The 27,993-nt window shown below is 43.8% G+C and overlaps 1 protein-coding gene across 4 annotated transcripts; it reads right to left on the minus strand.

Annotated features, from left to right (window-relative positions):
* Positions 1-193: 193 nt before the first annotated feature.
* dtnbp1b (dystrobrevin binding protein 1b) lies at positions 194-27,993 on the minus strand. Of its 4 annotated transcripts, XM_030120838.1 has the most exons (5): positions 27,578-27,992; positions 6,476-6,643; positions 3,325-3,468; positions 2,609-2,809; positions 194-2,577 (listed from the first exon to the last, which is right to left on the minus strand). In XM_030120838.1, exons 1-5 carry the CDS (start codon positions 27,621-27,623, stop codon positions 2,558-2,560), a joined length of 579 nt encoding a protein of 192 aa, XP_029976698.1. In that variant the 5' UTR covers positions 27,624-27,992; the 3' UTR covers positions 194-2,557. The 4 variants fall into 4 exon arrangements, with proteins under 4 accessions (XP_029976698.1, XP_029976695.1, XP_029976696.1 ...); XM_030120835.1 differs by having other exon boundaries at positions 194-2,809; positions 27,578-27,993; XM_030120836.1 differs by having other exon boundaries at positions 194-2,809; positions 3,325-3,459.

Genomic DNA, 27,993 nt, shown 5'->3' on the forward strand with positions numbered 1-27,993 from the left:
TGATGGCAAACAGGATGAGGTGTGGTGTGAGTTCAGGTAACTCAGGCTGACTCACTCTCCTCTTCAACCCTGTGTGTTTGTGTGTGTGTGTGTGTGTGTACGCAGATCAGCCCCGTAGCTCTTCACCGCCTAATTAAATGTCATGCATCATCACCGACTGTTTACTGTTCGCGACAAAGCAACACATCCACTCTCAGCCTCGGAAAGTCGTTTACTTTCAGCACAGCACTAATATTGCTTCACTTTTTCCAGTTAAAACATTTAACCGTAATAATTTTTGTACATATCATAAAATATTCTCCTACCAAAGGAAAACGGGGAGCCTTTCCTCCTCTTGCAGGCCGCGTCAGCTTTCCATTTTGTTAAGTGCTCAGACAGGACTGTAAATCCAAGACGTGTCGACGTACTCCAGCCCTAAATCCTGCCCGCATTTCATTATTCTAACGTCCTCCTAAAAATGCTCAGATGGAAGTTAAACGAAGATGAGAGGGGAAACATTTATTACAACAAGTCGGGAGTTGAAGGCAGAGGGAAAAGAAAGGGAGGAGTAACGCTGTCACGTTGCACAAATGCCAACAATCGCTGACAAAAGGGGGTGTGGATATAGAGAAACCTTCTGGGCTTCGTCCAGTGCATAGCACACAGTCCACCACGGGGGTTTGGTCCTCATTCAGAATCGGAAGTTCACCCAAAGATCACGAGTGGAAGGAATGGCAAAGGGGGAACTCTCCTATCTGTGTGTGTGTGTGTGTGTGTGTGTGTGTGTGTGTGTGTGTGTGTGTGTGTGTGTGTGTGTGTGTGTGTGTGTGTGTGAGTGAGAGAGAGAGTTGAGTCTTTGTCTTCATAATACCTGAACTTCATCAGTGTGTCTGCTGTACAGTACTGTGGTTTACGACCCTCTGGCTGCCCGGTCCGTGTGCCCATGGCACAAGAGAAGCAAATCTGTAGTTTTCTGTATTGCAGAGCTCAAAAAATAATTAAAAAGAAAGTTTTTGTGGGTTCAAATCATGGATGAAGGTATGGAAATATCCTTTTGATGGTCCATGCACATTATTTATTAATTATTTACCAGTTTCTGTTCTAAAGGCTTAATTGACTTTTGTTAAGAAAGTATCTACCAATGTTAGGTTTTTGGAAACCAGGTGTAGAAAGAGACTTTATAAAATTTTAAGTGAACTGTTTTCTCCTGCATATCGTGTGGGCAGCAGTATGGATCTGAGTCACTCACCTGGAAACTGGACAAAACAAAGCCAGAACTCTGTAAGAGCAGATGCTCACAGAGGTAAGTTGGAAATAAGCTTGTTTGATCAATTTCATGCACATGACCTGCACTAAGATTTGGAAGCGTGATGATCCCGATAGAGCTGGTGATTAACTGTCCTTTTGGCAGAAATCTAGAAAGTGAAAATGGCGCAAACACAAATACAGCTGCTTTCTGTAAAATGCTAAAGAATGAGCAGGGAGCATCAAAGGATCATATGAATGATTCTAGTGTGTGTTGATATGTCTGATCACTTGTTGGATCAGTAACAGCCCTCGGACCAGACTCAACATACCTTATTAACATTAAAAAAAAAAAAAGTCCCAAAAGTTCCTGTAGACGTTCAGATTTCTTCTCTTTTCCAGTTCGCAGTCAAACAGAGGTTATGATTGGGGTTAGTCAAACAGACGTGAGGCCGACAGCGCCGTGGCTTTGCAGTGGAACATCCTCATGTCTGCCAGGTGATGCTGAAGTCCAGAGTTATTTTCTGCAGCATCTTCAAGTGATTTCCACTTTCAGCAGTGGTCATGTTCTCTACTGGGAGCTTCAGGGAGTCTTATTACACAGTAAATTCTCAATATCCTCATAATTTGTGACAATTATTGGCTCTGATTCCAGAAACTGTGGTAACACGCCAGACTTTCACTTGATCTCAGCTCTAAACACGTCTTCTCTGCAACTAGGTCCACTGTACTTGAAATCTGGCGACTGTGTTGGTTTACCATGGATTCCCCTGGTCTAGAAGGTTAGTGAAGTTTTGGAAATTATTCAATCTTTTTCGAACTAGCAGCCAAGAGGTTAGCGAAGTTAGCCTGCGATTTGTCACTGAGAAGGTCCAGACACTGCAAAGCCTCTCGTCTCTCTGACTGACAGCTGAAACTTTTGGGACGCTCTCTATATTCAAAGAAAAACATCAGACTAGTTGATTTATGTGCATGTTAAGCTAGCTAGTGCTAAAGAGAACACAAACCAGTTTTATATAAGATTCAATTTGAGTTAAAAACCCACATCAGTGATTTTTTTTTTTTTTTTTTAAGGCAAGGTCATGTGGCAGTTAGTGCAACCTCAGTGTTTCCTCTGTTTTCTTGTATTGGGACGGAATAAAAGAGCAAAGCCGATGTTGTTGTATATCCGGTGTTGATTTGGCAGCTGTGGGTGTTTTTCTCGTGGTTGGATCCAGTTCCGGCCTCCCTCAAACCTTCGGCCTGCTCTCCTGACAGTCTTTGCTGGTCTGCTCCTCCTGCTCCGCCCTGTCCACCAGCGCCGTGTCGGGGTGAACCTCCTCCTCATCCAGGGTCACCACCACGGGGGGCCTTCTCCTCCTGACGCCCCCCGACCCTCCAACACCTCCTCCTCCTCCTCCTCCTGCTCCTCCTCCCGCCTGCTCAGTCTCCTCCTCCTCCTCGTCTTCGTCCTCCTCCCCAGCCTCTGTGTCCTGGCTGGCCGAGTCAGTGCAGGTGGAGGACAGGGAGGACAGCTTGTGTCGCAGCTCGGCCTGGGTGGGGACCTGGAGGCTGATCTCCGTGGTGAACGACTCCACGTCGGGACCTGAAAGAGCCAGGAGAAGAACTTTCAGAACGGTTAGAGTGGATCTATTCAGCGTTGAAAGGAATTAAATCTGCTTTGTGGCTCCAGTCCCACAGATTCAGTGCTGATGCAGATCTGCGGGTCGTCGTGTCTTTTTTTCTTTCAAAGAAATCTGAATTAGGCCTCGTTCTTGACTCGCTGGCTTCAAAAGAAAAAGGAGGCCACTTTTGATGTTTCGGAATGACTTTACACTTTTAATCACTTTAATTGGCCGGGCTCCATCGCCTCCAAACTGAACTAGCGGAGATTAAGTTGCATCAAATGATTTTCAGATGAAGAGCGGTTTACTGCAACAAAACCAGCAGACATGGACAGATGCTGCTGGGGCTTCATGTCTGAAAAATGTGCTTGTCAATCTTCTGAGTCACATATTTGCTGATATTGATGCCACATGGAACAACCTATTTAAGTTATGTGCTGTATGGGACGATGGGATCGCCGTGTTCGCCGCCAGAAGGTGTTTCATAACTTTGCACCTGCGACAGGCGAGGCGGCGCTGTTGTCCTCTCCCCCGGAGTGCAGAAACACGTCCAGGGCCTCGTGGTCCGACATGTCCATCAGGTCCATCTGCTCCAGCATGTCCACGTTCACCTCCATGGACGACATGCTGCCTATTGGCTCTGTGCACGACACGGGACGCAGAGGGAGACGTTAGGAAACGCGGGAGCCTCCAGAGCGCTGCAGCAAGGCGCTGAGTCCAGGGTGAGAGCTCTCCCAAAGCAGAAGCAAATGATCGCATTCAGGCCGGATGGTAATTGAAATGGGTAAGCTTGTGCAGAGACGGTAGACCGGATTCTAACCCTGGAATCAAAAGCAATGTTACGACGGGTAACGTACTGCCAGCTTTTATTGTCTGAGGGAGCAAACTGCATGAGAAATGGAAAAGCAGGACTGAGAATAACGAAGTGAAAAACAACAAAAAGAAAATCATTTTCTCAGGCATTATCCTCACTGCTGGTTGAGCAGTCTGATAAAATCTTTCATGCCTGGATGAAAAGTTGTCGATATTAAACATCGATTGACCAGATAAAATAAATGAGATGCACTGGATCAAGGTTCTGATGAGCTGAAGCTGCTGAACTACTGGACAGAGCCAGAGGAGCCGAGCTGAGCTGAGCCATCGTGTTGCTATAAAAATAGTTGTATGTTTACTGAGAAAACTTTCGGGGACAGAGAAATCATTTATGGTCAGTTTAGTTTTATTTAAAGGTAATTAAATCCCTGAGGAAATTCAGCAGATTGACACTTTGAGTTCTCTCATTGTAAAGTTTCTTTTGACACTAGAATAAAGTCAATTTAACTTATAACACAACAATAAAAAAAAGACCTCTGACAATTCATGAGGCTTTTATGAAATGATGCTGTGATCCAGTGGGATGAAATGTTGTCACAGTAAAGGTGAAGTTTGCCTTTAAAGTTTTTTCATGTTGACGCAAAACTCCTGTAATTTAGTTTCTGACTTTCTGAAAGTCAAAAAAAAAAAAAAAAAAAAAAGGTTTTTAAGGAACAATGTGGATTAAAGCTCGAAAAATAAGTGAGTTTGATAAACTTTTGTTCATCACATCACTGAGAGAAAAATCGTAGAGGATTCCACTTAAGTTCCATTTATTCCACAAAAAATACAAAATCTTAACAGCAGTCAGCATGAAAACATGTGAATATCTGTGTTCTTCTGCCATATAAAGCCTGAATCTCTAAGAAAGGAAAGCCTTGACACATCACTGCACTCTCCCCGCCACGGAGCAGCGAGTGGACTCCTGGATTCACCACCTTGCAGGGGTTCGATTCCCCGCTCACTGTCATGATGTGCTGCATGCGTCACAAACAGCCAGTCAGTGCGATGAGGGGATGGGGTGGAGGTGGGTGGCGGGGGGGAGAGCAGAGAGGTGCGCACAGGAGGAAGAAGCCACATGATTGGTTGGTGCACAGCAGTGAGAGAAGATGCCATTGGCTACCGTACCTCAAGGAAATGAGGAGAGCAGAGGAGGGCGGCACAGGGAAGGAGAGCAGAAGAAAGAGTGAGGAGAGAGAGAGAGAGACAGAGAGAGAGAGAGAGACAGAGAGAGAGAAGGGGGGTGTTATTTCCCACAGAGACTCCCCAAAAGTGTCCCCCATCTTTCAAACTGTGCTAAAAGTATGGAAAGAATCACACAAATGTGAGTGACACATTTTGAGATACCTCATTCAGTCAGTATCCGTCAACTGGCCTGAAAGCCTGAAAACGCCGTCTAAATAGTCTAAATCCGGCTCACGAAGGAATGGAGACAGCGGCTTCCGCTACCTCTCTCAGTTCAGATGGCCGTGCCACTTTGTGCGACGTGTTGTAGAGGAACTGCTGGTCTAAATCTCCTTAATGACTCCTCTGTCTGCAGCCTCTTCTCCGGAGCGTTCCCATGTCTCCCCTGTCAGCTGTGCAATTACCAGCACAGAGCAGCGCCGAGGCCGCTGATTCACTGTTTAACATCAAACGGGGATCTGATTTCAACCCGCGAATCTCAATATGCACGTGTATAGACACACACAGACACACACACACACACACACCACCATGTTGTGAGGTCTTTGTCGAGAAGCAGTGCACTGAGAGCATCATCATTCCATGCGGCTGCCTCCACCACGCTCCTCTTTTAGCCCCACGCTGACCTTGCCTGAAAGGTTTTCCTGCTGCGATGGGCTCTGTCTGCAGTGTGACTGTGGATAGTCGGTGTGTGCATGCAGGTTTTCTCTCTCTCTCTCTCTCTCTCGTTCTGTCTTTCTGACTGCATCTTTGATCTTTGCTCTTGTAGTCCTCGGCCTCATCACCACAGGTATAGCATTGGAATAAAATTCCTTCCAAAACTGTTGAGTGTTATGAGTACAAAGTTTTCAGTTTTACTCATCCTTAAGATCGTTTTACACCATCTAATCCACCCATCCCTCCTGTGCTTTGTTTGAAAAAGAGGAGGAACGGCGTTACTAGAGAGCCAATTTGAGCGACGGTAAAATATAAGCCTCTCCCTCTCCCGCCCTCCCTCCTTCCCCACAGCGCCACAATCTTCCCTAATAAGTCATTTCCAGGGGATTAAAAGAGAAGGGTGGATGAGTAAAAGCAGAAGGAAAAAAGTCCCATTCCAAACAGCGGCCATGTTGAGTCCATCACGTCGTTCAAGGCGGGGTGTTTATCTCACGCCGTCCTGTGGGGGCTACTACAGAGTTTTGGCAGCAATATATGGGGTAAATCACGGCAGGATTCTATTACAATCCCTCTGGAAGAGTAAATTTATATGGCATGGTGGCATTTCTCAAAGTAATGACTCTCCTTGTGCGTTAAGCGACAGGCACTGGGAGTGCGGCGGCTGCCCAGAAAGCTATTATGGCTCAATCTTGTGATACGCGGTCGCAGCGAGAAGGTTTCAGCTGATAGGACTGGGGCCTGGAAATTAATTCATGTGAACTGTGGACGGCTTTGGAATCACCCTGGAATAAGTTACACACGCCACCACCTGCACTTCAACTCCTCCGCAGGGTTCTTCCTCTCCCGTCAAAAGAAAATACAAATAGTGAAAATCAGGCTGCTTTAATATCAGCAGCACGACATCCGTGAAGAGCGTGGGTCCGACCTGCTGCCCCCCCCCACCCCACCCTCACCTCTCCTCTCAGCGATCTGCAGGTAGCCGGTGGACAGGTACTGCTCCATGTCTTGCTGGAAGGCCTCCTCAAAGAACTTCTGCCTCTCCTTCAGCTTGACTTGTGGGGGCGGGACACCTCCCTGCTCTGCTCCCGGGACCCTCTGCGCGTGCTCCGACTCCAGCTCCACTGCAAACACCAGAGAGGGACAGATTACAGCCTTTAACCGATCATGCAACCACTGACATGCAAGATATTCTCCTTCTATTTTGAAACCATGAGGACAGGATGAATGATACTCCTGTTAGAAAGCCTTGATGATTTCACTCTTACTTTACAATATTTAAAATTTACCAATAAAACATCACAATTTTCTCCAAATATATTCCAGGTAGTCTCATTGAGACAAATCAATGGTTTTGGAGCAGTAACAGTATGAACTGTGGTGTGTATATTTTGTCCTCGGTATATATCAACATAGAGATCACACATTTTGACCAGTTTCCAAAAATGCCAGAAGGATGGATCATTTTAAAAAGCCACGCGCCCACAGGAACAACATGCAAACTCTAACGGAACTTGAACATTCTTACTGTCATGACTCCCAAACAATTATAGATGCGCTTGAATTCATCTTCATTTACAAACGACTCAACCACATTATACACATCCTGACAATACATATGCACGTATTTGAGTCAGTTTATTAAACGTGAGTCAGCCATGTCTCTTCCGGAGTTTGGAGTGGCCCCTGGCTAACGCTGGCTCTTGCGAGAAGCCTGATGTGAAGTGACAGTAGCCGCAGCTCGTGGGCTAACAATCCTTCCTGCTCAACCTGCCAGCCGTCTGTCAGCAAAACCTCAGTTCAGAGTTGTAAAATGTCAAATAAAAGAAAAACCGTCCATCACTATGAGTCACTCAGCGTGCAGTGAGAAATAAGGAAACACGATGCAGCCTTAACATTCCTGTTAACACACATTTTATTGCTTTACTTTGTCGGATCAAAACGCAAAATGAGATCCGCCTTTTGATAATAAATCTGTTTGGAGACAAACCTCCATCTGGGGGACAGAGGTCGTGTGTGTGAGGTTGGATTCTGAAAACAGATGAGGTTTCTAGTTGGGAAAATAGCAAAGTTTCAGTCTGAGTTTGAAGTGAATGCAGTGCATGTGTGCCTGCAGCCCTGGAGTCTCGAACAGGCTGTCCCTTCTGGTTTTCTCATCTCCTCTCTGGTAGATGACAGCATTATGTAAGACCACCCACTCACCACTGTGGCGGCAGCCAGGTCACCACACAGAGAGCGTCTGATGGAACCACATCTTACATCTTAGTCTAAAGTTGACAAAAGCATCCAATTCAGGCAATAAGGAGCTAAAAAGACATCTGGCATCTGAGGCTCCTTTTCTCTGTGTTAAGACATCGACGGCTTTCAGAAAAGTCAATCATCAAAGTTGTGTTCAGCTGCTTAAAGTCTATAAATAACAGCTGGAATTAGCAGATGTCAGCACAGCGCCCATTCTGGATTGATTTTTAGAAATTAATGTGACTACGGTCCGCATGGAGAGTGGAGGCCTGTTCACTTGCAGGAGATATTTCCATTTATTTAATTCTGCCAGAGCAGTGCTTCCTCTGTCTTGACTCTCCAACGAGCCACAGTCCAGATGAAATCCTTCATGGGTCGAAGCAGATGGACATGTACGCACAGACAATGAGATCCGACCACTGGCCTCTCACACTGATACTAACAGTGCTGGAGACAGAAGCACTCCCCCCCCCCCCCCCCCCCCCCCCCACCCCTCTCTCTTTCTTTTTCTCTCTGTCATTTCTCTCCCAGAGTCCAATTCATCTCATTTATCTGAGGACTCATCTTCGTCCCATTACTCCCTCATCTTTCCCTCCAGACTCTGTCCTCTGCCATATGACGGTGTGTGTGTGTGAGTGTGTGTGTGTGTGTGTGTCTTGTGGAGACTGCTCTATTAAATCAGGGGCCTCGGGGAAGCTTTGTTAAGATTGTAAAGCATTGTGTAGGGTTAGCAGCGGGGATGAAGATGGAGTGAGGTAGAAACAAGGCAATGTGTTCAGGTATAATTAGGGCTTGTGGACAGCATTAGCGGAGGAGCTAGATCCTGCTTATTATCTCTTTTTCTCTAATCTAATTCAGAATACACTATTAGCTGGTGCTGCTTGTTTATTTACATCGTCAATGTACCTGCTGAGTGAACGCATCCATCTGTTTGTCTGCCAGGCTAAACCTCCTCTTCTCTGAAAGCATTTAGAGAGATGCCAAGAAGTCACATGATTCCCAAAAGGTTTATGCGAAACAGATTTGTCTCTATTGCACACTATTATTCTCCAAAATACACAATAACCCAAGAAGAATTGAGTTTTTACGGTGACATTATGTGCCAGTATCCAGTGATGAGCTTTCACATTCTCTTTATTCTTCTTTAAGACACGAAACCACCTTTTGTGTAAATTTTTTTTCCATCTTAAGCTTCATCCTAGCCCGACAATCTCTTCCTCTGCCTTTCATCTCTCGGTCTTTTCACCGTCGTCATCCTCATCGCCATCTACCAGAAAACCACGCTGCACAGCAGTGCAGCTGCAGGGACTATTTTTATCACTCGCTCGTTCAGCCCTGCAGGATTAAGTGTAAGAGCTGATGACTTTAGTTGTAGAAGTCCGACCACTTCCCCTCCTCCAAGCTTGCCGTGCATATTCTGCTGCTCCAGGAGGGACGAACCCGGTCCCGAGTCGAGAGCGTGTTAACACACACACACACACACACATGCTCACACACGACAACAGCCTGCTAACCACTATAACATGATTCATACGGCGCGTCCGCGAAGAGACACACGTCTGGGGACGTTTCACCGGAGCCGAGCCGGCTGCGATATGTTAGTCACAGCAGATGTCAGATGAAGTAACAGGATTCAATTAATTACAGAGGTAAATGGTTCCAGTGGCTCTGTGGAAAGTAGCTGCATGAAGCCCTCCTGCTGAAATAGATGCAAGTAGAAATTACCTTCATGAAAGAGACATGATGCATGAATAAACATCGCAATCTGGAATAGGTAATGATAGAAATCTCTCGTACTACCTGCTCTGCCGTGTGTCTGTTCCAGTGCTCAACGTGCCAATAACCAGGGGAAATAAAAATAAACACAAGATGAAAAAAAAAAAAAAAAATGTTTTCCCTTCACTGGCTGTTTACTTTGCTCAGTTCCCAGCAGGCACCACTCTCCACTAAAACACTCATGTGTGAACCAAAATCCCAAGAGAGGAAAAATAAATAAATGACATAAACATTTAGCTGTAATCTTGTTTTACCTGTTCAGAAGGCTAAACTAATCAAAACAAGAGGTATTAGATCCTACCGGCTCTCAGCAGCGGAAACATGTCTGCAGAACAAGTACAGGAAGCAGAAACCACACGTCGGGGTCTTGGTGTCGGCGAGTGTGTGTGTGTCGTCTTTATGGGTGTGTGGGTGACTGCGCACCAGTGTGTGCATGTTCCATTTTTACATGTGCGCTTTACAAACACAAGGCAGAAAATCATTTACTGTACAGTCAGTCTGGATCTACTTTTAAAAGAAACCCAAGTGTGTCCATAGTTAGAAGTGAAGCTTTGACCTTCACTCGTGGTTTGAGAAGTCAGGAAGTGATATCAAGGGTAATTCATGTTTTTTGGGTTTTAGCTCAACTTCAGATGTGACTAAACTGAGTGATTTTCCACATCTTGGTTCACAGAGCAAAAATGCAAAGCTTTGTGTTCGGAGTTCATCACACTAACATGGCCACCCCGTGGCTTTTGTGGAACGCTAAATTGGGCTTGCATTTCATCAAGGACACATGAGACTCCTCGTCAATGGGAGTTTCTGAAGCGCTAAACTCAATTAGAGCGCTTTCAGAATTCCTTCGCTGTAAAGAATATCTAGTTTGAGCGCTAACAGGCGGCATTTAAGTGACTGTTGCGGCAGCGATAAGTAACACTGACAGACCCCTTTTCAAATGGAAATACAGCTTTTTTTTTTTTATAAGTCATCAGCAGCCAATTCAAGCTGCTGCAGAGCCAGTCATTTACACTTTGTAGTGTGCTTCACAGATCAGGTAGTGCTATGTGCCGTGCCAACGGAGAGGGAGTCGTGCTAGAAACCTCGATGGACACACGGATACATGGATGGAGGTGTCAGTGGACTTGGTGGCCGGCGAGCCTTCAACTCTTGCCAAAAATCTGGAAGCAGTCGGCACTGTGTGCAGGTTTCTGTGTGCAGAGAAGACACGACAGTCTTCTGAGAGAAATATGGAGAATAAACAGGTGCAGATCCATCCTGGATCAGGTCGTCAGTGTCAGAATTCTGCGGTGTATTTACCAATAATTCCTCGTTGTTCTGGAGCTTAAATTAACTTTTTTTTCCCTGTTCTGATTACTGTAACACTCAAACAATCCATTCATTACATTATGGTGTGAAGTAAAGACAGAAAAGCAAAGAAAAGAGAAAGAGTGAGATATTGAGACATAAGATGTTCAGCTTGTGAATATTCTCATTTCTGTTGAATTCTTGTCAGAATGATGGTCAGACTGAAGGGTTAAAAGGAACCATAAAGTCAAAGCTTGATCTGTGACAAAGCTTTTCTCCTCTGCTCCGTTTTCCTCTCATCTTCTTGAAGTGTTGACCCTAACTTGGATAATCTGGTCTAGAAGATGGTTGAAACCATAACAGTCAAACAAGCTTTTTAGTGGACAGAAAGAGGAGATGATGAGAGTGTGTGTGTCTGGTGATTGTTTCGTCCTTCTGCTGCATCAATTCTTAAATGAGAAGAAAAGAGGGATATTACCACGGGGTGGGACCTTTAAGTCAGTGTTGGAAATGTCAACACGAACCGCCAGTCTGTTTATGTCATGTTGAGACATAAACTGGTTTTCAATAAGAAAACCAACTAGAAGGTACAGTACTGTTCAATTATGCTTAATTTACCATTATTTGTAGCATTTTTCAAGGATGGTTGAACCTTTATTATCATCATCTATGAACTCAAATAATCTCTTTTTTTCAAAACGTGATCAACACTCAAACAATCCATCCTCTATCCTATTATAGCTGTTTCACACACTTTACGTCATACTGACTCAGTAAACAGATCAAACATTCAATATCTGATATGAAACCCCGCCGCTGTTCCGTCTGTCACTTTAAATTAGCTGTCTGCTCTCAGATGGATTTGTTTCCCTTTGCTTGTAAAGGCCCAATATTTCATTCTGAGACAGCGACGCGCAGCCCGCAGACCAAGAGGCAGCGCTGACAGTGTCGACAGCCACTGCTTCTTCTTCTTAAGCCTTGCTCACTCAGCCGTGGTATTTTTAGATTCAGTCCGCCTCGCTTTATCTCTCGAGTGCTCAGGTTTCCGCCAAAGGCAGGCCCCATGCTGTAAATAACACGCAAATAATCACTTCTGCCTCTCGCTCGCACATTCACACAGCCATTGAAATCACTTGTGTGCCAAAGGGCAAATATGCACGATAGAGAAAATGCCCCATTCGGAGGGACTGAATGAACTCCTTTGTGTACATAATAGAAAAACTCTCAGTTATAACAGCAGTGAACAGGCTGATTACAAAGGGCTGAGTCAGGATTGTGACAATGGTGCGACTATTTTCCAGAATAAATCATCCCAGGTTTGAAAGTCGATGAGTAAAACTTTGTTTAACAGGAGCCGCACTCAGTCCCAGGAGGCCGCACTTCTTTTATCAAGCATCCTCACACTTTGCGGCTCACCGGCGAACACGCGCCACACACTACCCCTCCGGATTCCCAGGGGTCTCACACTGTCGGGTCTGTCTGTTCTCTGCTGTCAACAACACCAGAGAGCTGTCAGTCTGTTTGGAGAACAGCAGGAGTGGCGGCGTCGTGAGGTTTCTGTCCAGCCTGTGCAGGTTGCACAACATCGACGCCTGAGCTCTCACAACACACACACACACACACACAGTCGAGCACAAACACCTGTCAAGCTGGAAGAAAGTTTAGTTTTCTGTGTGCTTTAGTCAAAAACAACAAGCACAAGAAGCATCTGATAGCAGCACAGGGCACGACTCAATCATTATGCTCTTTGCGTTCTGCACTTGATCTAATTTCAAGCCTCCCACGGCCTTCAATTTCAGCATTATTGCACCACAAGATTGTTTTCTTAAGAACTCTTGCCGTGAGGATCTCAGTTTTAAATTGCTACTACAACTCTTCCACTTTCTGCACCGGCTGAGGAAACATCTTCCACAGCAAATTTATATGGTAGCTTTTTCTTTTACAATATTCGTGATGTCAAAACGTTCCCGCAAGCTGCTGGCTTCACTTTGCTCCAATTTACATAGAAACAAGAAACCCATCTGCACCGGCTTGTAGTCACAGGTAGAAACCCTGCGTCGAATGAATGTGGCTCATCTTATTATCTCATTTTCCCTCAAAGGAAACTGTCTGGAGTGGAACATCAGCTGGATTGTGTATGGCTGCTGCGACATTTTACCTATTGTATGTTACTATTGCAGTTTCCACTTTTCCACTTGTAATAAAAATGACATTTGCACGAGATACAATAACTTTGCCACATCCCAACCAATACTACTGTCCGACAGTATCGTGAGTTGTCCGTAATTCACAAAAAAGCTTTTCGAGATATGTTGATTGCCTGCTTAGAAATGTGTATGTTTTCGTTTATAATGTTCTTTGTCAGCCACTTTGTTTACAATGAAATGCAGTGTCACTTTTTTCTTCATATTTTTAAATTGAAAGCATCAATCAAGAGGCCTGAAGAAATGTAAAAATCCCAAAAATGCTCATGTTTCATGCCTGAAATCCTGCAACACGCATCTCAAAATTAATCTTAACTATTCAGTCAAATGTTCTGTGACAGTCCTCTGCTTTAATGAATGCGGTAGCAGGCATGATAAAGGATTGAAAGTGTTTTACTGTTGTGTTTGTGGCAGTACAGTTGCATTGCTGAGTGGGATGCGCTGTGTGTTGCATGTAGTGTGGGTGTTGAATGTTTTCCACAGTTTTCAGTCTGTTCTTCACCTCACAACAAAACAGACTATTGATTTTGGGCGCTTTGAACTTTTTATTCACTAAAAAAGCAAGGGGGAAAAAAAGCAAAAAATATTATTTACGGTACTTTTTCAAAGTTCATAATGTCAGATATACTGTAGCTCTAAGATTTCACAACACAGATAAAACCTTGGAAAAAAATATGTCGCTTTTTTTTAATATGAAAAGTTACCTCATAAATACAACAACTGACAGAGATGCTGACTCTGTTACCGTTCTGCCTGAAGCTGCAGGTGTTCAGGGATGAAGGAGGAAACGTCTTTCAGGAAACAACTCAAGTTTTGCTGTGTTTCGTCATCGTCTAAATAATCCATGACACACTGAGCCCCTTCTCTCTCCGTAGCTGTCATGTAAAACACAAACACATTGAACCAGTTTTTCTGACTACACATGTAACCAGGCAACTGGTTAGGAAAGCGCCAACATGTGAGTGGAAGCTCTGTAGGAGGGATTCTGGCTTCCTGCTTAGTCATTCACAGCCTGAATGCCACCAGAGGATAGAGCTTTTTTTTTTCTTTATCATCACAAATTATGTTCTTTTTTGTTTTAAATGTTGAACAAATTCAGAAACCTGCACAGAATGTAACAATTCATTACACGAGCCTGTGTGATGTGATTAATTCAGTTTGACTGCTTTCACATCCAAACACAGTCAGCTAATGTGGCAAAACTAAGAGCCGACAGTACGGTTTACATGCTTTTCTGTCTGGCAGTTGGTCGTGAGAAGAAAAAAAAATAAGAATAGATGAGTGGAGGAGACATAATTCGCTTGGGCAAGGTGAAAACAAACACACACACATGCACACACACATATTATCACAGGCTGTCAGCATTGCATCAACATGCTTTCATTCACCGCAGCCATCTTCAACCAAAACTATTTACCGGCCTCACATATTCAGCCTTGACCTTAACACAGGTCTTCACATGAAAACGTCATTATTTTCCTCTTGAATTGTTTTTTGGTTTCCACAATGATGACAGGTCTTTAAGATGGTGTTAAAAGATTTGAGCCCCCATAACAGTACACACACACACACACACACACACACACACACACACACACACACACACAGATGGGTCATGGTCATGGTCAGAGGTGTTAGCTATACTGCAGAAGTTCAACCATTCACAGAACGAGACTGCACACTGGAATTTAGAATGGACCAATTTCACCAGAGGCAACTTCTGTTTGTCTCTCAGTGTGTTAAACATGCTCAACCTTTCCAAAACAGATAATCACCTTCTACTTTAACTGACAAATTCACTAGAATATAATCAGGAATTTATGAGAATTTGTGGTAACACTTTACTTCACTTTACTGTAGAACACATTATAAGTAGTTATAAACACTCATAAATGATCACAATGCTTTATAACCCACTACACAGCATAGGGTTAGGGTTAGGGTTAGGGTTAGGGTTAGGGTGAGGTCCTGGCATTGTGATCATTTATGAGTGTTTATAACTATAGCTACATGTGCTATAATGGCATTATAATGCTTTATAAATGTACTTATAATGTTTTATACCGGGTGCTTCAAGTAAAGTGTTACTGAATTTATGGATAGAGAGTGAAAAATATGATCACATCAGTGGCAACCTTTCAAATAACCTGAATCCAGGTCAAAGTTCCAATAATATTTTCAAATGATGAATGCTTCTATTGCCTTTGCTTGCTCTCAGACCTCATGCTGTTGAGACCTATGAGCTTGGTAAAGTCGAACAAATCAACACTGAATGTGGAGCAGGAGTTTACAAACAGCTCGATCTTATTTATTCATTGTATATATATATTTTTTTCGTGTTAACTTTTTTTTGTTCCAATTGTTTGAGTTGGTTTAACCAAATGCTCAAATAAACCTAAACCAAACCAAACCAAAAAGATGTGTGTGTGTGTGTGTGTGTGTGTGTGTGTGTGTGTGTGTGTGTGTGTGTGTGTGTGTGTGTGTGTGTGTGTGTGTGTGTGTGTGTGTGCGTGTGTGTATTTTATAGTGTGAGCTATGTGACAATTTAATTTCCCTGAGGGGATGAATAAAGTATTGATCTTTCTATCCGTCAATCTATTTATCTATCAATCAATCTATCAAATAAGCTTCAGCTGGATTTGATGAAAAAAGAAAAAAAATCAAGTAGCTAATGAACTATTTCAGCTACAGATTAATCAAAACACCATCGTTATCAACACTTTTGGTGATTACAGGCTTGAAAATAGAGTAATGACTGAGTCATAAGTAATAACGACAACATTAACCAAAGAATCTGACTTTTTTAATGAGTGTATTTTGATTTATGCGCTCTAAAATGCTGAAAAGCCTCAACAGACAGACAATTCTATTTCAGTGTTCTGCATAACAGTGTGAACCGAGACACGCACACACATCTCTACACACTGAGGCAATGTTACATAAGGTGACACATTAAGGTGCTTTTTTTTTATTTTGCCGCTCGTAATGTGACTTGACACGGCGGAGACGCGGCAGAAACCGCATAAAGCTTTCAAATGATGGTAAATATGTAACCTTGAGGGTCACGCTGTGGTACTTTTTTGAGAGCAACATTGCCGAGTGACACCTTAATAGATTCTTTGATAACTTATTTAGCCATGTGTGTAATGTTTTTGTAATTTCATGCAGTCTATTTTTAGCTTTGTCCTGTGTCTTCAGCAAAAGAAGCGACTGTACTCTGCAGACAAAATACATTAATTTTAAAGCTCCTTCTGTTCTACTGCCGTGTGACATCTACTCTACTCTACAGTGCAAAGCCTTTTCATGTGTGTATATTCAGTGTTGCTGTATGTGTGTATGTAACTCAAGAGACGCTCAGTTATCAAAGTAAACACTGCCTGCAGACATGCGCCGATTTCATTTTTGATGTCCAAGTAGCCTCTTTGTTCTTGTATCTGACTAAGTTGCCACGCTTGTGACCTTCACTTAACGGCGAACTCTGCAACATTATATGCCTCATATAGTTTAGTGGCCTTGAAGCTGTCTAGAATAGCAGCCGACGGACATAAGCAATGAGAGAGAGAGAGAGAGAGAGAGAGAGAGTAGGTTGTTTTATCTGACAGCTCCTGACAGCACATTGTCAAGCAGAGGGACGATCCATCAAGGTGAGGGACTAGAGGGAGGAAGGGAGGTCTACATCTCCTTACATGATATCTCTAAGCTCCTCTAAAGCATGTGTGGATTTCTTTCCCCCTCACAATCTGCTTAGAAATGACATTCTCATTTTCCAGCAAAACTGCTCGGCCCACGTAGAACCCTCGTCGTGTTGGCTGAGGCAGTTATTCTGGCTAGACTCACAGATTTTCACAAGCATTAAAAACAAATTGATGAATAGAAAATAAAAATTCTGTATGCATGTGTCGTAGCAGATAATAAGACATTATTTTCCTATGCTTAAAGAATAAATAGGTAAATAGGCAATGGCAAAATCAATCACTAATCAATCGGCTCCAAGCAACCGACAAGAAATCCAAGTGTGGAAGAGGTTAATGCAAATTCTTATTTTATACACTTAATATATTAAAACCAGTTCATCCTTTCCTGTTAGAAACAGATTTTAAAAATTACCCAGCTCAAAAGGAGACAATTAAAAATGCTTACATTACATAAACCTCTAAACTCTGAATGAGCAAGGAGAAGGAGGAGGAGGAGGAGGAGGAGGAGGAAAAACTGGCTAAGAGGCATTTTATAACAGGTTAATTGCTTGCCTTTAAAGCAGCGTTACTCACACCGATAAGGGTGATGTCTTTTTTAACGATGGGTAATGCGGTAATCACTGGGCGTTCGCCTCTAAATGAGGAAACCTGGCCGGCCTGACCCTCGCAAACAAGCCCGAGAGGGAAAAATCACTTTAAGACCACAGTGTCAGAAATACGCAACAAAAACACTCTGAGTGCAGGAATGCCCGCTGGCATTTTCTTCAGCAGAGGATATTGTGTGCAGGCAGGAGCTGGAATATGACGGCGGCTCTGCGGCGGGGTGGAAATGGTCAGTCTGGAGATTTGGAAAACATGCAGCCTGAACGCAAGCAGACATGAGCTTTGAAAGTAAAGCGATGCGCGTATGGAAATACTCGCATCCAATATGTACATACATGGCTGTTTATATTGTTTCCATCTCTCACTCAGCTGGGGGAAGTGAGGAGAACGATATGGAGGGGAAGGAGGATAACGGGCGCTGAAAGCTCAGCTCTCTTTCAGCTGCACTCACAGAAACACACTCACACTTGTACCTGATGAATGTTGTGCTAAATGTTTCATAGTGTGCACTGCAGAGCTGCATCATCTGCTGATTTTTTTTCCTCATTACTCTAAAAAAACCCTCCTCAATGAATGAATGAATGAGTACGTCACATGTGCTGCAACATAAGTTTCATAGCAATGGAGGAGGAGACGGTGGAGCGCTGCGGAGTCACACAGGAATAATAAAGGCAGAAGCAAACACAGCAGAAGACCAGTGGAGCATGTGCACACTGTGGGATTACATCAGCATAAAAATGTAAAAATGTCCTTGGAAAAAGATGCAAAAAGTCTGCAAGACTGCCAGTAAGTGGTTCATCTCAATGACAGTGACAAAGTTAAACCTGTGTTCAAACAAATGCTGCAAATGAATGTGGAAGGCTCTGCACTGCACTGAGTCTCTGCTGCATGCTGCAAGCATGCCGTTATCTCCGAACATGTGTTTTGGTTGCCACGCTGTGCATGACATGTTCCTTTGATCAATTTTTCATCACTACTCACGATGGAAAGTGTAAGTACTGTACACGTTTTTTTTTTTCATTCATTGAGAGAAGATGATAAATGATTGACGAGTTCATATGCAAAGTAGTGTGCCGATCCAGCGTAAAAATCTCAAGCAGGTGTTCTGACATATGTGCTTCATAGTGGTTTCAATATTTAAACTCAATCTAGTCAGCAAGATTGTTTTTCAAATATACTTTACTGTGCTTTGGTAACGGTGAGAATTACAGGTCTGCTTATTTAAAGTATGGTTCGGTGTTTAAAAGACAGTGCATGACTTTGAAAGGCTCTGAAAAGTTAGAGAGGACAGAAGAACCACTGACAGAAGGTAGATATGGAGGTTAAAGCAGGCATTACTGAATCCACTGGCTGGTAGCTGTCTTATTGTCACGTGTTAGACCTCTGAAAGACTATTTCTCAAGCCTGAGTCTTATTGATGCAACCCAGAGTGCAATCTGTCAGCAATATCAAAGGAGAGACGATTGTGTAAATTTGAAGAAATGAATTCCTGTGATTGCTTTTTCTTTTTTATCTTTTCTTCAATGACTAAAACAGCAGTGCACAGATCACTTTTTCCTTCTTTTGCTGGTAAAATTGTCTCTTTTTTTTATTAAATCTATTTATAACCAGACACCTCTTACCGCAGCCCAGTGCAGAAGCCTCCAGCTCGAAGGTTTTAGGATAAGTGTGTGCGTGCATGTGTGCGTGTGCATGTGTGTGTGTGTGTGTGAGTGTGTGCACGCTTTGATTCAGATACTGGCAGTAAAGTGTGATAATGTTCTTATTGAATGAATCCATACAAATGTGATTCATTCACACGTCCCCATGAGCTGCTCTCCTGCCTTCCTGTCAGTAGCGGGAGCGACCGAAGATAATCTTTGTGTGTGTGCACGCATTCGTGCATGCGTGCGTGCATGCGTGTGCGTGTTTGTGTTTGTGGGTAGACAACAGTGAGGTTACAATCCTCAACCGTTGTACTTGAGTACAAGTACTTGACAGTTCTGAACTGCAAGTCAATCTGATTTATTAAAATGTTAAGGAAAAGGCCAGAAGTTTGTTTATGCATCATAAACCCATCTGGCCAAGTGTCCTCGTGTGGTTTGGTATCACTACAATAACCTCTGCAAAACAAAACAATGACCCCACCCCAAAGGAAGAGTGCAATGACCCCCTCCAGCAGGAAGACACACATCTTCCCAAAGGAGACAGAAAAGCATCACTTTACTCTAAACTGGGGTTTTCAGAGTGAGCTTGCATCACATTGTGCTGAATAAAATATAAAGATCAGCTTAAATGAAAAACCACATGTCTCACAGTAACGACGGCTGCAGACTACATATAAATAACCTCTCCCAGTTCACTGCAAAAGCAAAGAGAACAAGAAGCAAGAAACAACAATCTGCTTGCTTGTTGTTGTACTGTACTCCTTTAGTTATCGGTATGAAGTTGTCATGGTAAAATAAATGTCTGTTAAAACTAAAAAGGTAACATACAAACGCTGTCAACTCTTTGGGTTAACTATTGAACGGAAGCTTCGTCTCCTCTCCTGCACTGCAGCCTCCGGCTAAATAATTCAAGAGTGTTTTTCTTCTGACCTGACAGAGATATCAAAAGCTATCAGCCATAACTCTTTGTTTTCATGCCACACTCCACTTCTTTTCTGTCACTGCATATTTTTCACACATCCTCTGCTTCCCTCTTTCCTTCCTCCTCATGCTCTTTCTCTCACAGCCTCGTTTGTCTGCAGTCATGATGTGCCATCCTGCTGGCTTCAGCATATATTGTAAAAAAAAAAGCTAAACTTGGCCAGGGGAGAGAACCTTACAAAGAGCATTCGTGCGGCGGTGATGCAACATCAAACGCACACGCTCACGTTCACAAACAGAAGTCCCTTCGGCTCGACTTACTCCACACTGTAGTTTCTTCTTTGATACTATCTTCTGATTATTTCATTACTTCACCGCCTGCAGCTCCGAACCCTCAGGACTGCGCGTCCTCCACAGTTTGAGTGCAGCTGCTGCATCACGGTCACGTGGTTCAGTTAGGTTGTCCGAAAACGTATATGTACACTTCTGTCCTTGCAGCTCCGTGTTGCACAAACGTTGCCTTTAGATGTAAACGTGAGTGTGTTATCTGTCTCTCTGTGTTTGTCCTGTCGGGGATGAACGGCTCATTCTCGGGTTTATCTGTGGTATTACGGGGGGTGAGACACTTGATGAGTAGCCCGGCGGCTGCTACATTGTGAATCCATCTGTTGTTTTGTTGTACCTGACCTCGCCCAGTCACCTGCCACACAGCAGGAAGCCCCCCCCCCCCCCCCCCCCCCCCCCCCCTCCCCCTTCAACCACATTTATACATCCATCAGTACGCAAACACCGCGGGAACAAATGATTCACCGATACCCCCGAATTCAGTCACATGAGCGAGGGAAAATAGAGGGAGAGGAGCAGATTAGGGGGGGAAAAGGTTTTTTATGGCCCTAATCTAAAATGACTGATCTGGCTGACCTTTGCTATATAGCTTTACACAGGGGAGGAGAGGCAGCAGAGGAAAGCCCTGCAGGGAGAACGTTTCAGAGGTCCGAGCAGCACGCACGGAAATACTGATTAGCTCGGCATGCTGGCAAACAGAAAAAAAACATGAAGTATTAGACACAGATTGTTGACACATTTAGGTGAAATAAATGAAATGGAAAAACCCGATGTCTGCAGAGAAGCCTCTACCAACAACAACAACAACAAAAGACCCTGCCTTTGTGCCTACAAACACTGCTGTTGGTTCAACCGTGGATCTAATTAGAGCAACTCTAGCTGTCTGACCACACTCTCACTCCGCTCCTCATCCTCTTTCTCACCGTCTCCCCGAGGAGGAGGAGGAGGAGGAGGAGAGGAGAGAAGAGAGCCATAACCCACCTGCTGGGGAACATCACACAGGGACGGAAAATGGAATTTCCAAACCATCTGTGAGCGGGAACTGAGATAGAAAACACTGATTGTATTGTGTTCTGTTGCTTTTCGGGGAGGACATAGAAATATACTCACGCAGTAAAGCTATACAAAAATTCAAACCGGTCCTCCTTTGTTTGCACGCGTTGATACGAGTGCATGCATTTGTAGTGTGTGTCTGCACACCTTTGTGTACGGCATGATTTAAGGCAGCCTGTCATCTTCACCCCACCGGTTTTACAGCGTCCTCGGGCGCATTCGCGAGGGTGTTTGAAATCATCTGACAGCTCTTATTCACAAGCGGCAGCCCTCTCGCTCATGCCTCGAACTGGGATGCTCCCTCTAAAACAAAACAGCTGCCATAACTCTGTGTGTAAAATTATAGCTCCATCACTATTGTTCCTTTAATTACAGCCATTATGCTTCTTGTGGGTCCATCCAGCTATTTATTCTCCTGTCATGCCGCACAGTTGGGAGTAATTTTCGGCACAGATGAGCGGAGAGGGGCTATTTGTAGCTCCGCAGCTAAAAAAAAACACGTTACAGAGACAAAATGCAACTTCATCATTATGGTGACATGAAGTGATTTGACCAGAGGAAAGTGTTTCTGGTCACCCTGACATGAGCGTTTGGAGCAAATTCAACAGAAATCTAACACTTTGAAGGGCTGAGGCATCACACTGGCCTACTAACGGCAGGCTTTAGTAAAACGCTTGACACCTTCCTACACAGGAGGTGAGATCATTTCACATTTCACTCTGTGGTTTCGTCTCTTTTAACGTTCGGGGAGTTGGTTGTTATCGTAGTCGTGTCTTGTTTTTATAGCATTTCTCCGCTGTGGCTCACAAGAGTGTGAAAAGCTCTGGCTTGCAAAGTGTAAGAAGAAAGCATTGTATTTCAGTCAAAGGAACTTTCTTAGTAATTTATCTACTGGTGTTTATATTGTGTCAGTAAGATTCAAGGACATAACTGCACTGAAACCCAGAGCTGTTCGGCAGATGATGGAAGTCACCAAAGTTCAGTGAAAGGTAGAAACTGCACTGTAGAACATCCAGGTAAACAGATTTAGGGATCATATTTTTCTTCTTGAGAGCACATATGGATTGAGTGCAGTATATGTTGATATTTAGAGGATGCACGTCTTTCTTTCTGCATGTAAATTCAGTAAAAACTTAATTGTAAGACTTGTGAAGCGATCATTTTTTGTGATCCAGCCTAGTTCAGATAAAAACGAGCTGTATACAACCTCTCAGCTAAAATTACATCTCATATTTAGTTCACTTGTCTTTGTGATCATGTTGCTCGTGTCTCTTTGGTTTTCACTCTCATCTCATCTTGTTGTAACTTTAATATCACTGTAATTGCTTTTTTTTTTTCTTTTTCGGGTGCCAAACATGCAAGCGATCTTTATCATCTAATTAATACAAGAGGAGACGAGAAATTGTCCAGACTGTGTTTAAAACTTCCTGCACAGCTGGTCCACAGAGACTCAGACCATAAATACAAAACACGATTCTATTGGCTCCATAATCCGAACGGTGAAAAGTGGCTTCTCTCCTCCATGATGGTATTCAGAAGGGTATCAGGAGGCCGTCAGCTGGTTGAATACATTTATACAGGCATGCTTTCAGTTTGCGGGCAGTACATCCACAGCAGGTGGCAGATTTAACATTTGACACTCAATGTGTGCTTCTTCAACAGTGGATTTTTGATTTCAGATAATAGTTGGCAAATGTAGCCTTCTCGTGGAAAATGGCCTCTCTTCCTGGCGGCTTTTATTTGCCACATAGCCTGAGAATTAATGAAGATAATTTTAGCTCAGAATAAAGGAAGAAAGAAAAAAGGGACGGTATGGATCACTGATCACAGTATATATATCACTATATGATCGCAGCACACCAGAAGCGTTCTCACCTTTTACAGTGACTGTCTGCTCCACCACTCCTTACCTGTGCTGCATACCGATGGCGGAGCTTCCCCTATCTGCATTTAAACCGCGTTCAGCTTCTTCTACATGTGTGTAGTTGATGCTTGATTAAAAATGTGCGCACAGTGTGTCAATTAAAATGAGGACTGCTCTCTTACAGGACACTTGCCAGATAAACTACAGAGCATATGTCTTGGCCGAGGTGCTGGAAATCCTTCTTTAAACGTGCTGCTTCTCCCTTCTACTTCACTGATCACATGGTGCCAAAACTTCAAACAGCGTGTTATAATCGAAGCACTTATTGTGTGTGACAAGGCTCTCAATTTTCACTTTCCACCGTCATTAATTTTTAAAAAGGATGAAACATTTTGTCCTGGCATTGCAAAGGTTGGATATTCTCCACTCCTTGCAGCCTGTGATCTCCGTGCAACCACAACCAATTAGAAGACTTCCAGAAAGTGAGGAGGCCCGTCTCACTCTCCTACGTCTTTCTCTCCCTCCTCTCCTTCATTATCGCTAAAGCATTTCTAGATTTGCACAGTCTTTTAAAACCCTGCTCCACCAGTATCCTCGACTCCCCCTAATTGTCTGTCTCCTCACCCACTCTCCTCCAGCCTCCACCTGTTCTCCATTATATCCCTCCTCTTTTCTTTCTCAGCAGCATTTCTTTGTTTTATCATCCTCCTTCCCAGCACCCTATTCATATCTTCTTCCTCCCTGCTCATTAAGTTTTTCAATCATTGTCTATCCTTTTCCTCCAGAGGTGGGTTTTGTTGCATGGTTTGGGTAAGAATGCTCGTCCTAATCTAGCCGAGCAGGCCGCTGTTTTCCTGGTAGATCTGAATAAACAGTGAGAGTCAAGAGGGGGAGACGTGATGTTGAATGTTTTCCAGCAACACCTGTTAAGCCAGGTGGACGTGGTTTGGAAAGAGGGAAGGTGGAAACAAGTCACACAGAGAGGAGAGAGAGAGGAAAAGGACGATAAACAACAAGATGGGGGATTGAACCAACAACCTGTGATGGAAAGCCGACCCACAACTGATCCACAGCTCACTGGATCATGAATTCAACACAGTGACAGAACGTATTGCTTATAGAAAGAATAAAATGAGTCAGTCAAGGTTGAAATGTGATTATTTTATCTTACACGCTTCAAGTCAAGTCCCGTCCTTGAGTTTCTGTTTTAACTCAAACAAATCCCATCTTTAAAGACCTTTAATCCTATTATTCCTTGTTTTAACCTTCCTGATGTGCCTCAAAGCGAGCGTGACCTCCCTGATAATGAACAGGCAAATGAAGACACGTCTGTCTGTGTGTGCACTATATGAATAATGTTTATGGAGGCTAATTAACAAGCTAATTGCATTTTGCAAACGATAGATGGAGACGAACGCAGAAATGTATGCAGGCGCGGAGGACAGTGTGTACACACAGATCCGTGGCTCTGGAGACACACCTGTGTCAATGCCAGATTACAAACCGCAACAGTGCGATTTACAATTCAAACTCTTTAGTGTGAGTAAATATCAGGTTGAATACACAGACGTTATAAAAACATATAAAACTGAGAAGGAATCACAGTCAGTGAATGCTAATAAAACCACCAGCAATTCCTTTAAGTCATTATATAAAAAAAAAAGAAAAAAACTAACCCCAAACTCCCTCTGTCTTCTGCACTGAATGAGTTGCGGTCGCTCTGTGGCTTTTCCCAATCAGGGACAGAGTTAGAGTCTGCTACTTCACCATATTTTAACGGTCCAGGCCTTCTTATTAAGGCAGCACAAAAGACTAATTATATCCGCAGCGCTTTGATTTACATGCAATTAAAGTTTCATGTGAACCTAGATAAAGCAGACAGAGGGGGGACAGAAGAGGAGAGGAGAGAGGAGAGGAGAGTCCAGCCATCATTTGGCAGCAGAAGTGATGACACTGCACATCCATCTCAGTGGCAGGTTCCTGCTGTTGCTCCTTTCACAGAGGACACAAACTATGAGGGGAGGAGAGGAGAGGCGCGTGGAGGTAGTGTTAAAACCACACTGGGTAAAGCCGAAGGAGCGCAGATTAAAGATACTACTGACTTTCCTATCTAAAAATACTGCTCCCCTTACAGAACGGCAGCTTTTGAAGAGTCCAGGAATAGATCACAACTATTGTCTCTCTGAGTAACGTGTGCTCTCATGCAGCGATTACACAACACAATCCATTTTCAGCAGTGTATCAGCAAAAAGACGAGAGCGCTTTTCATACCATATATTATTGTAGCTAATAGTATTGTCTACATAGACACGATCTGACCAAATCGATGTCACATATATCAATTTACCCGGAATAAAGAGAGAAGAAGCGCAGAATAAAGTGATCAGATCGATGTGCGATGATTCAGTCAGTGGATCAATTCAATACTTTAAGTGGTGCTGGCAGGATATGTCCGTATTCAGCTCCACTACTAGCTTTCAAATTCACAATTAGGAGCAGCTTTCACCCTACATCAACCAGTGGTGCTGTACCACTTCCACTGGAGAAGTTATGTAACAGACATGCTGTTTACAAGGACTATGGATCAGAAACAGTTAGGTCCGATTCAGGCGCTCCTCTGACATTTACAGCAAACGATCATTTTCTCTTTACAACTAGCTCTGTGGTATGATGATTATTTTTTAAATCCCCCTTTTGATTTGTAGAGCTTTTCATTTGTCTCATGTTTTCTAAACTCCATTTTTTTTTTCCTCAAGATGTGACTATTGACTGGTTAGCTCAGACGCTGCATTTGGTTACATAACACTGTAAATCAGTGATCATAGCCCGCAGCCACTTGATATTTCCATCTGAAGACACAGCGACAGAGGAAGGTAATGTGATCAATGTGTCCTGACAAGGAACAAACTTGGTCAACTACAACCCAAAGCATCCGAGAACAAGAGGCAAACATGTGAGAGAAGAGTGGGAGTAATGCAATAATAAGCCAGAGTATTATTCTGTCAAGTCATAGAGCACACATGCATTTATTTCCCCCCCACCCAAAAAAAAAAAAAAAAAAAAAAAAATCCCACAGTCAAAACACACAAAATGTACTGAGAGTGGGTGTGTCATTGTGTGATCATTAATGCATCACCCCGACACGCAGACGGTTTCCAAGCGAGTTCTGCGCAAGGTTAGGCACTAAATAACATTCTGAAAATAACAGAGGGGAGAAGGGGAATGCAGGCGAGTGGAGGGGGATGGTGCAATAATAATGAAAGCAATAAAAGGAGACCCATTTTCCCAGCTGTGATCTGCGCCTCAGTCAAAACAGTCAGTGTGTATGACTGTACATGTGTGCATCCGTGTGTGTGTGTGTGTGTGTGTGTGTGTGTGTGTGTGTGTGTGTGTGTGTGTGCTCAAGAGGGAGATTTTCTGTGTTCGTACTGAGCACCCAAATGAGTCAAAATGACTCACATCATCTTATCAATCACCCACTTACAGTACTGAAATCGTGTGTGTGTACATGCATGTGGGTGCATCATGTGCGTGTGTGTGTAACGCTCGAGGCCAGAATGAAGTCAAACATTAAATCGACAGAGCATCCTACACACTCTCACCCACTGGATAGTGCCTGGAAATGCTGGAGTCATTCCTGTATTACAGATCTCAGCGCCGTTGTGCAAAACTTGCTGCTGCAGAAACACGACAATCCAGGACATGAAAACCCTGCTGCCACAGGCAACAGCTCGGGGTATTTTTCAGATTTTAAGTGATTAATACCTTTCAAGTCCATCCTAGGAATCATGTTCTCCCTGTGCACACCACAACCTGACCTCTTGACGATTTTCAGGTTTTTAGGAGTGAAGCCAAAGGCGGACTGTTCTGTCTCATCAGTTCGATGGAAGAGAATGATTCACGATCTGATCTTTTCCTCTAACTGAAGAGACCCAGCAGGGTTGGAATGCCAATCGATGCTCAGCGCCTCCTCAATAGGTCGACACATGGAGGCGCTCTAGGGGATATGTAAACACAGTAATCCATGCACCTAAACAATCCCACATTGCTCGCATCCACATGTTCTCTTTGCGACATGTAAACACGCAGCAGTGTGCACCCTACGTGCACTATCAGCTTCCTACATACCGTTACACAACCCCACACTGTGCATCGCAGCCCGCTACTTTCTCCAGCCTCCACATTCACCACAATGAAAAGCTTCCAAGAAGTGCATTCATTGTTTTCACCCAAAGCGTCTACATTATTAATAGCAACATGTATTCGTTGTTGCGTTGCGTTGAGTTACAGGCTCTCCTGGTTTAGTCTCCTCAAAGGGCTGAAGCAGGGTTACGTTTCAGTAAAAACCCCACGGTGCACAGACATACGACGGATGAAAACACATAAAGATAACCAGTGTCAAATAGAAAGGATGAAAAAAGTCACTCACAAGAGTTCCTTTGGCTGCCGTCTCTTGCACCAGGCGAGGTGGACATCCCAGCAAGGACGCTGCTTCTTTCTTTTTTTTTTTAATTTATCCTCACAAGATGACCAGATTGGAGGAAGGGGAAGGCAGAAGGCACAGACAGTACACAGAAAACTCCAGCGATCACGACAACACCTGCCCACCATGCATCCTCGCACTGTCTCTCAGTCTCTCCCCCGTACAAAGGATGCTCCACAGACGCTCAGGCGCACATTCTCACGCAGATCACACTCGCACGCTCGCACACGCTCGAAAGCAGAACGCTCCCCAAGAACCTGGCACCCGAGGAAAGGCACACGTGCACATATGGATCGATGCTGCACCAGAGTCTAGCTGTGGTTGTGGAGACTGCTGAGGCTGCCAGGAGAGAGAGCGAGAGA

Source organism: Salarias fasciatus, chromosome 22 (genome assembly GCF_902148845.1).
Source record: "Salarias fasciatus chromosome 22, fSalaFa1.1, whole genome shotgun sequence".
Taxonomy (NCBI): domain Eukaryota; kingdom Metazoa; phylum Chordata; class Actinopteri; order Blenniiformes; family Blenniidae; genus Salarias; species Salarias fasciatus.